At 44.0% G+C, this 10,603-nt stretch overlaps 1 protein-coding gene across 1 annotated transcript in view; it reads right to left on the reverse strand.

Moving 5' to 3' along the window:
- Positions 1 to 10,198, reverse strand: part of CDH4 (cadherin 4, type 1, R-cadherin (retinal)) — a gene marked incomplete at its 3' end in the record, with an annotated part of 450,714 nt that extends 440,516 nt beyond the window's left edge. Inside the window, exons 1-2 of the mRNA XM_009893590.1 lie at positions 10,187 to 10,198; positions 9,862 to 9,973 (exon numbers count right to left, since the gene is read on the reverse strand). Of these exons, the coding sequence (XP_009891892.1) occupies positions 9,862 to 9,973; positions 10,187 to 10,198 (124 nt within the window). The remainder of the gene's footprint in view (positions 1 to 9,861; positions 9,974 to 10,186) is intronic.
- Positions 10,199 to 10,603: the final 405 nt, after the last annotated feature.

Genomic DNA, 10,603 nt, shown 5'->3' on the forward strand with positions numbered 1-10,603 from the left:
GTGTTGCGGGGGGGGGAAGCAACAACTGTTCTCTGTGCCTATGACAAAAAAAGACAAATAGCAAGAGGTTTAAATTGCACCAAGAGAGTTTCAGCTTGTCGCGAAGGGCAAAAGGGAAGCGATGGAATATGTTGGCTGAGGTCCCTACAACGGGACCTTCAAGACCACAGTGGGGACAAACCCATTCCCATGGAGCTGCTCGTGCCTCGAGGAAGGAGTGTGCATTAGACGGCCCCTTGAGACCCTCCAGCCCCGTTCTTCGACGAGCCCGTGGAACACCAACAAACAGACGGTAATAAGCAGGAGGAGGTCCGGGCGGCATCACTAACAGCGACACTTCTCAGCAGCACTGCACGGCTAAAGGCAACTCAAGGGCACATATCAAACACTCGGGATTCATTTGCAGTTATCTTTTAGTTACCACTCTGATTGTATCAGTAACAAACAGATTATTAAGTTTTATGCTTTCAACTAGTCCTGATTCGTGCTTTTTCAAGTGCAACCTTTTCATTATTTTCTAGTATCTTCCCAAGTTTGTTTCTTGATGTTTTCAATTCCTATACCAATAATCCAAATATGTTTTTCCCACTACATGCTGAAGTAACAAATGTTTGTTCCACTGACCTGCCTGTTACGATTCTCTAGACACAAACCAACAAAGTGAGCCGAAACACAGCTCTGTATGGAACAATTTTTGTAATCTTGACTATTTATCTTTGGATAATTGCTGTATTCATAATTATTTTAAAGACAATTTTGTTTAATAAGGATTGGAATTGCTATTAGACAAACTAAGTATAATAAAATTTTAGACTAAAAGTAATTTTTGTGACTAATCTACGAACTGCTACGAAATTGTGATTTATAATAGGCATGTTAATAGCTGTAATGATTGTGGTGCTTCCGGGTATCAGTGAAACACAGATCGGCTCATTTCAAAGCAGAAAGTGCATTTTTTTTTTTATTTTATTTTTTTTTCCCTCCTTCACGGGTGGCCCATACATATCTTCAGGGTCCTTGGAGGAGCTTCCAACATTCCCACTGTGCGTTCCACACTGTGCCTGCTATTACCGCACTGATGGTAATGGGCTGCAGCTCCCGCGCAGCATCGCCACCCCAGCGCCAAACTACCGCCACTGGCTATTACAGAACTCCAGCAAGTGGCGAGGGCAAAGCAAAAAAAAAATAATTAAAATTGTGTGCTGGAAGGCAATCTAAACAGGCTGAAAAAGAGAGAGGCTGGAGCCCGGGGTCACAATGCACGGGGTGGCAGGAGCGGCTGGAAGTCGCCGCTTCAAAGGACAGTGCAGCCCATATGCCAGAGTATTTGCCACTTCTGTCTCCCTCTGCGTGACTGCAACTCAAAATTAATAAATAAATTAGGGACAATGAATATAAGCAAGAAAAAAAATAATCATAAAGCCTGTGGCAAAATGAAATCGTGTTCAACCCAAGTATTTTTTTTTTTTTTTTTTTTTTTATATTTCAGAAAACTCTCTTGGGAAGGATTCTGCCAAAAGAAGCGAAGCAGCCAGTACTAATGACAAATATTTTGGGAAAACAGAAGCTCCATATGTTCTCCTTTTATTCTACTAAAAATAAAGAGAAAACCAAGAGCTTTTTGAATTTAAGTGTAACATTTCCTTACGCCAGGAGACAAACTATGCCCAAGTTGAGTCTGGACATTAATGGAAGCAAGCAGCAGAATGCTGGTCCCGGGCGTTTCAATTATCCTCTCTTTAGAGTTGTGCTTCCAAGAAGTTACACAACTTCCCTGCAAGGGTCATTTTTTTGCAGGCTGTGGCAATGTTTTTATTTAAAGCTATTCAATGTGTACTTGCAGAAGAGCTCGGTTCATCACTCTGCGTGTCAGCGCATCACCCGTGCGGTGTCCCAGGAGGGCAGAGCCTCCGCTCCCCGGCAGGCTCTGGGACTGCGGCCAGATGGGGTCCAGGTATCCCCAGGATGAGAGACCTCACAACCCTGAGCAACCTCTGCCAGCATCCAACAATCCTCACACCGAAAGTTTCTTCCCACTCGGTGAGGCCACATCTGGAGCACTGTGTCCAGTTCGGGGCTCCCCAGTTCAAGAAGGACTGGGAACTGCTGGAGAGGGTCCAGCAAAGGGCTACAGAGATGAGGAGGGCACCGGAGCATCTTTCTTGTGAGGAAAGGCTGAGGGACGTGGGGCTTTTTAGTCTGGAGAAGAGAAGACTGAGGGGGGATCTTATCAATGCTGATCAATCCTTAAAGGGAGGGTGCCGGGGGGATGGGAACAGTCTTTGTTCAGCGGTGCCCAGTGACAGGACAAGAGGGAACGGGCACAAACGTGACCATGGGCAGTTCCATCTCCACCTGAGGAGGACCTTCTCTGCTGTGAGGGCGGCAGAGCAGTGGCACAGGCTGCCCAGAGAGGTGGGGGAGTCTCCCCCTCTGGAGCCATCCCAAACCCGCCTGGACGCCGTCCTGTGCCACTGCTGGAGGTGCCCCTGCTCTGGCGGGGGGTGGGATGGGGGAGCTCCAGAGGGACCTCCCAGCCCCCACCAGGCTGCGATTCTGTCTGAGGAGAATTTCCCACATTTCAGTTTGTTGCAGTTTCCTCCTGCCCCCACGGAGAAGAGCCTGGCTCCATCACCGCTGCACCCTCCCCCCAGACTTCTCTCTTCTCCAGGCTAAACAATCCCAGCTCTCTCAGCCTCTCCCTTCAGAAATACTAATAAATAAATATTTAAACTAAACATCAAAACTCAACATATGACAGTGTACTGAGCAGCAGGAAAAGCCCCTGGGGCACGGCTGGCTGCGGGTGCTTCTCAGCTTTACCTGAAAAAGCATCATCGGGGGGTCACAGAGGCACCAAGAGACAAACTGAACGTGAAGCCAAATGCTCTTCAGAACCTTTGGCTCACACAGAAAAGGTTTAGAGACACAAAGACAGATACAGATCAAGCCCACTGAGCCGGCAGAAATTCCTATGGCTGTGCTCAAGATCGGGGTCCTGAAGAAATCGGTGCCTCACCCCTGGACAGGGCCACCTCAAAACCCTCGTCAAACCACTTGAAACCGGACTTCCCAGGGGCAAACACTGGCCTTTGTTTTTCAAACACCACTTTCTGGTCTTAGTTCTTACTATTTCCATTTGCCTAAAAATAAAAAAGTAGGTTTTACACAGGAATGGCGCTAATTGTGAATATACCAATAACCTCGAATTGAACAGAAACTCCCTTCTTTCCCCTTGTTACTCAAACTCATTCTGTTACACAGAAAAATATTAAGCAGCAGATTTCCAACGAAATCCTATCCTCTGTAGTTTTAATCTCTTCTTGCCCTTCAAATAAGACTTTTAAGTATTATCTATATTACTGAAATATTCCATGAGCGATGCACATGGCCCGTGCTACTGTCAAACTACGTGTTTCACCAGCTTCAGTCTGCACTGAAATCAGCTGCCTCGAGGAGAACACTGCACTCATTTCCAGGGTAGAAATTAAGGCAGAAGGGGGTTTGCACATAAATATCAATAAAATTAGGTGATGAGAACTGGCATTAGGTCAATGAAAGTTAAGCAAGAATTTTTTTCACTGCTAGAATAAATAATTTTCATTTACCACATGCAAAAAAAAACAGAATTTCCAGAACACTTTCAGCATCTGCTCTGTGAGATCAGAGCTCATGAGCTGTCAGCAAGTCAGTTACTGAACACAGAAGTGACTTTAAAATTAACATTTTCTAACCTTAAAAGACCTAACATTATTGGTTTGGACTTCAAAACAACAGGCATTCCACAAAAAATAACAAACTGATACTGTTCCAGACATGGCTTATTTCCTAAATGCCCAAGCATAAATGAAGACATGAATAAATTATTCCATAGAAATTGTTGTTTCATCTTCTTCCTCCATTTTTTTTATTTTTTTTTTTTTTAGAGTGCCCAATTTGTAGCAGTGCAATTCTTTAACAAACTGCTAGTGCAAAAAAAAAAAAAAAAAAAAAAAAAAAAAAAGAGAGAGAGAAAGAAGCTCCAAGTCTGTTGTTGGAGAAGCAGATTTATTCAGATAAAAATCAGTTAGCTCCCCAGAACGCAGAAAGAAGTAATTTTACTTGGGTTTGAGGAATTTGGTTCAAAGCTCTGATCTAGAAAGCAATATATACAGTTATTAAACAGTGTAAGGGGATTAGCTCTACAGAGTGTTATTGACTACTCCGGTCTCATTAACGGCAATTTTATTTAGATAAAAATGTCATCTTAAGCATCATTTTTGTGTCAGAAGCTGGATCTGCAGAATAACATTAAAAACAAATATGCATCAGCAGCTCCCCAATCTGCGGCAGCTTTCTGGAGTCTCCCCTGGAACTCACGATTGAAATTATGGTTTTGCTTTGCAACATGCCCATGGAGAGAAAACACTTCTTTCAGAAGTTGTCCTATGGAATGGGAGAAGGGTTTTCTGAGAGGCAGCTTCACTGGAGCATGTACAGCTTACCATCGAAGGCTGATGTCTCTCTGCCTCTTTTTCCTCCCAGAAAGGAATGAAGAAAGGTTAGGAACAGAGTTCTGGGTTCCCTGTGGACTTTTGCCTACTTTCAGATTTTATTAGGGAACTGTGAAGCTAATTACGTGTACGATAACTCCAGTAACTGCTTTTCATGCAGGATCACAGACCAGAAAAATAATGAAAGCATGAACGGCAAAGTCTCTCTCTTTTAAACGGGAGCAGCTCGGCGGAGGCGCTGGGTACCTCGGCAGGCTGCAGCACAGCTCCCGCGCTGCTATGAGGATCCCCAAGAGGTGCTCAAAAACCCCACCAAACACCAGAACAGATCCCAACACTTCTCATGGTCTTTGCTTCCAAAAAGCAGCCGCACGACACACTGAAGGGCAGTGGGAGGATGGAGACAGGACTGGGCGCGCAGGCAGCACCTGCAGGCAGGGGGACGCCTTTGGGATGGAGTGTCCCCCCAGGACCGCTTCAGAGGCAGACCCCAACTGCTGAAGCCTTTAGCAACCAAGCTCCTACCAAAACGCACGGCAGCCGGGTACCTATGTGTTTGTTGGACTCTAGACCCAGGAAAGTGGAAAGACAGACGCACGGACAGGCAGAGCGTCCCCATTAGCCAATTCACGTACTGGGACCACACAGCGCTGCAGATCCAGGCGCGCTTGTCAGGCTACTGCTTGTCACCCCCGGGGATGCTCCTTCTCCCCAGGCACTCAGCAAAGGGAGTATTCCTCCCAATTTATTTGTCTCATGCTTTCACAAGGCCCAAATTTCAGGTATGCAGTAGTATCTTGGGGCTGTATGATTATTTTCCAGTGGCGCTGTCAGTACATTTCACTACCACACTCCACTCTCCGTTTCCTGTATCACCTTAACCACAAGAACAGTGCATTTACCTCCAGGAGGAGGTACGGTATCTATCCCTACAGTGACTACTGCATTGCAGACTAGTAACCAGACTCAAACATAGTTTGCAAAAGCTTGCTCAGGTCCTTCCTCATCCCCCCCCCCCCCCTTTTTTTTTTTTAATTTAATATTTGTTTCTAAACTATCCATAAAGATTTGGAGTGTTGGGTTTTTTTGGTCCACCTGTTCTATACTTTTTAAACAGCATTCACAGCCTTCCTAAGTTTTACTATTGGAGGTGATGAGGAGTGAATAGGATGGAGGTTTTGAAACTTCAGTGGGGAGAACAAAAGGCTCTGGCCATGAAGAACATCCTACCTCTGGAAGACTTCTGAGAGATGGCCTCACACTGAATTTTTATTAAAAAAAAAAAAAAAAAAACAGATCCTATCTAAGTAAAGTTTTTGTTTTTAACCAAAAATAACGCTAGTAAAATCCTAGCATGGAAGCAATTACATTTTTAAACATTTGCATGAAGCTTGTCTACCTTTGGTTTCATACACTTGCTTAAAGCAGAACATGCTGGCACAGTTTATTCATCTTCCCGTATGAAAATAAACTGTGCTTCCACACGCTTTTACCCAAACGTAGCTGCCTACACAAGTGAAGTTATCCTGCTACATCAGTATAAGCACTATTTAGGATGGGCAACAGAAACATGAATCACTGCAGTGAAGAGATGCACAGAAAAACAAAGAAGAGGTTGCGTACGTCTTCTCCTGTTTGTAGAGAAAGCTACAAGTTATGTTGTTTAGCTGTATTTCTGAGAGGTGACCTGCTATAACTGTGATGGTCCCAGGCTGGAAAAATAATTCATTTAACACCGTGATGTCATTCTACCCACTACCAGTTGCCACGGTCTCACAGCATGCCAAAAAAACTTGAATTTCTAATTTTGAGAAGTGTCTCTCTTTTTTTAATTACAATCTTCAAAAACCTTACAAAAATGGAAAAGGGCATAAACCCAATATCAAGAGTACCAGCCCTGCTTAGATCATATCGCAGAGCACTTTTAGCATCCTACTCTTTATTTCCCTCCTTCCCCAAAAGGCCACACGTCACCATCGTTCCCATACTCCCGAGTTAATACTCAGGGCTCAGATCCCCCGAGCCAGTCCTGAGCTGTCTTCATGCAGTACTGCATGTCATTGCTCCCCACCCCTCAGGGCCAACGCTCTCACCATTTTAAGTTAACATTAATAATTAACAAAGAGAAAGAGATACCCACGCTGTAATCGCCCTCTGCCATACTGCAGCTTCGATATTTTTCCTTAGGCTAAAGAAGAAAACAGTTAACGATCTTACTTTAAACATTACCGTGCATCAGTGATCACAACTAAGTTTATTATCCCACAAACAAAAACAAAGACCAAAAAAATATAACAGATTACACCCTACTAACTTTTATTAAGAGCCGGCATTTCTAAGCAAGGCACCGGCTCCGCAAACCCACTCAGCTCACACCCATCATCGGGGTGCGACGTCGGCAGTGATGTGCACTATGTGGCATTTGTGGCACTACTGGGGAAAGCTATTTTAAGTCTAATTAACATGAAATTTTTAGAATGCAAATGCTTTTCATTTATACATAAAACAAAATGCCGTGACATTTCTCCCATACATTTATCATAAACAAGTTAATTACTGTGTAACAAATAGCTCCTGCTAGAATCTGTATGTTTTAAGGATGTTAGAGAGCTGACTCAGGCAAATAAGATGAACCACAAAGTAGCAGTTAATAGCTTATGGCATACTTATAATAAAACAATGACTCTGTAAAAGCTCTTGTTGTCAAATTAAGGCTAAGCTATTTCCATTGGAATAAGTCAATTATAAGCAGTCATTATCTGTTTAACTTGATTCAAACCTAGAATACTACAAGCACTTTCATTTTGATACATTCACAACACTGCATACATTTGAGAGCTGGATATTATAAAGCTTAAAAGGGAAACGCTGGTTTATCGTCACACAGCTTATCCCTGAAACACGTAACATCTGAACTCCCCGTCACCATTCACCACTACTCCGAGGTCCACGTGGTACCCGATTCCCAGCGAGCAAACCTTCAGGGATCACGACCTGCCCCAGCATTCCCCACGTCTCCTCCCCGAGGGCAAAGCAAGGCTCACGCAGCAGCGGGACTCGACGTCTGCCCACGGGAATCCCCCGGGAGCAATTCGAACTACCTACTCAATTCCACGAAAGCACTACAAGGTGAATTCCTACCTATGTTCTTCAGGCAAGCAGTCCCACTTGGCCTGAAGATGAATTACTGAATGCTGATGAATAAGATGGTGGTAGCTGGCAGCAAAGCTTTGCGTGGTGAGATGGTGTGAAACGGTACATATGTCAATCTATCAAACATGATAATGTAAGCAATCTGAACCCATTTTTGGTCTGAACTATTGTACGATACTTCACCCAGATGGAAGAAAGAGATAAACATTTTATGCTTCAGACATATCAAGTGTTAGGAAGTAAAATTAAACCTAAACTGGAAAACTATATATACTCCAGTATGTAAAATTGGTAAAGAACAACACAGGCGCGAAGCAGAATTTTATGCAGCAGATTTTCTCCCCTATTATTGCACAAATTAATTAGGTAAATTTGTTTCCTATGATAAACAGCAGCATGTATTTGACTGTAGATTAAAAGGTGTAAAGACGATACTTTACTTATTAGCAAACACAGCTTTTGCACTTTATTCTTTCTCCTTCAGTTGCCAGACTGCTTACAAATCACACAACTCGTGACAACGTTATCAGGACGCGAATCTCGCCAGCGGTGCACACATACATCATCACCTGAGGGCCAGTTCAGCCCAAAATCAAAGGCAGGTTTACCATGAGTAATGTAAAACTACAATTGGCCCCTAAAGGATAAAATTAAATGGAAATATATTTTCATTTAAATCATCTTGACAGCCCATCTAAATATAATTTCGTATTTAAAAATTATCCGTTCCAACTGAAGCGAAGTGACAGCCACTATGCTGTCTTCAAAGCCAGTGCCAGCAGACTCCCCTGACCAGACCCTCGCTCCATCCCTCCTGCCCACCCAGAAACAGGCGGCACCACTTATGAAGCACTAAACTGCAAAAAATACTCCTCTGAGCAAGTATATTAACAACATACTTGAAGGACATTGTTTATCAAATAATTTCCTAAAGTTGCCCAAAAAGCATGACATCTACTCAGTTTACAGGCTGACCTGTAAAGCCCTACAGCATATGCAGGACTGGGAACAACTGCTACTGAACACGTAAACGATTGGTACTTGGTCTCTTCGTGTGTTGCTACGTTCTTGGGTTTGTCTATGTCAAATTCCTATTTGGTTATCTTTCAAACTAAAAATAAACTCCCCAAGGTCTACTAATCGATGCCAGGCCAGTCAAGAGGATTCCTGAACAGCAAAGCAAAGACAACTGGGCTCAGAAGCAAAGCTGATTGCCAACTCGTGCAGAGAAAAAATGTCCAGTCCTGGATGCTGCTCAAGCCAGAGAGAGTACTGACAACTCTCCCTCTCTTTCGAGAAAAATCAAAGTAACGGAGCAGGTGTTTGCTCTGGCTGAAGGCAGAAATCCCGGCGTCCTGGCAGACACGCGCGTGTGAGAAAATGTACTCGGGAGAAAGTAGCAAAGGGTTTATAAACCCTTGAGCAGAGCATCAAGTCCTGAGGTGCTCCCCAACTTCCACAACACCCTCTGTTTTTAGAACTGCTATAAGATGCACCAATGGTTAGTGATTTGACTCAGGGAGGGGAATGGGGGGGGGCAATTTCAACCTTCGAAAATTCTCTTGGAGTAAAACAGTAGTTTCCTGCATCATGCAAGTATAAAGTTTAATTATTTTTAACTTGAAAGGGAGACAAATCAATACACAGGATAATCTATTGTTATTTGGATTATGAAGATGTCTCAGAGTTTACAATCACAAAAGTGGTTATAATCCTGCAATTACTATAAAGCTAATTGGTAGTTTCTTTTTGCCTGTGTTTTCATGTTGTCAGTGGGGCAGTAATGAAAATGAATGCCACATTTGTGAACAGAATGTCTGTAGGCTTGTTTACCACATTTCCAACAACAACGTCTGCTTTATCATGCATTTCAAAGCAGAGATAATTTAAGGATCTTCGAATTTCATACATAAAAATACTTTCTAAAATATCAAATGCAGAGTTGCTTCAGACAGGGTGGGAGTGGGAGACTTAAAAGCGAAATGATGACCCCGCATACTATAGGCAAACAATCCACCTGAAGCAGACAGCATGTGGACTTTGAATAGTTCATCTGTATTCAAAACTGCACTCAGGTAAACCACTTAGTGTTTCATCCTCCTACAAACATAATTCTGCAGACAATTTCACCATCAAAACCAGCATCTTTAAGCCTCCTTTCACCTCCTGAAAACACAGTTATTGCAGAACCTATTAAGCTTTTTATTCCACTTACCTTTGAGTAACTTCTGCCCTTCCATGATGTTTTGGGAGACGAAAGCCGTGTAGTCGTCTTCTGAAAAGCCAGGCTTGCACGTGGGTCTAACTGTAAGATCCCCATTGTGTGCCTGCAGAAACAAAACAAGGAGAACACACCCCGTGACTTTCCTCATTTGGGAAAGCGTTTTGCACCCAACAACTAGGTGTTCAGGCACGGGCAAACCTGAACAGCAAAGCAGCGCGCAAGTAGAAACCGCTCGTGCTGAAGTGCCTATCTGTTGGAGCGCATCCACACTGTAGCTGCAAAAATAAAATGGGCCAGAAAATAGTTGCCTGACTACAATAGAGAGCATTGTTAGTAGGAAGGCTGAGATACTGGGCACTGTCAGAAGAGGGGAGGAAACAAAGAGCAGCAATTCATCAAGGCGAGCTGTGCTCGCACAGAAGCCACGCAAAGGCCTGATGTTGCAACATCCAAACCACTGAGTTTTGCTACTGAGAAACTGGGCAAACCCCAGGACTGAAGGAGGAGAAACCCCCCAGCTGGCAGTAGCCTCAGGAGCTTGTGACCAGCTAAAGTCCCCTTCTTTCTGAGGCTCTGCCTGCTGCTGCCTCTGCGACCCTCCAGTGGGGACGGAGGGGATGGAGGGGACGCCGCTGAACAGTGCAGCCTCCCGCACAACCTGCCGGGATCCGGGGGAGCATCCAGCTCAACACCCAGCTGCTCCGCTGCAACTTCAGACCGCGCAGCGAGGAAC

This window comes from Charadrius vociferus, unplaced genomic scaffold, assembly GCF_000708025.1.
Source record: "Charadrius vociferus isolate BGI_N301 unplaced genomic scaffold, ASM70802v2 scaffold259, whole genome shotgun sequence".
NCBI lineage: Eukaryota > Metazoa > Chordata > Aves > Charadriiformes > Charadriidae > Charadrius > Charadrius vociferus.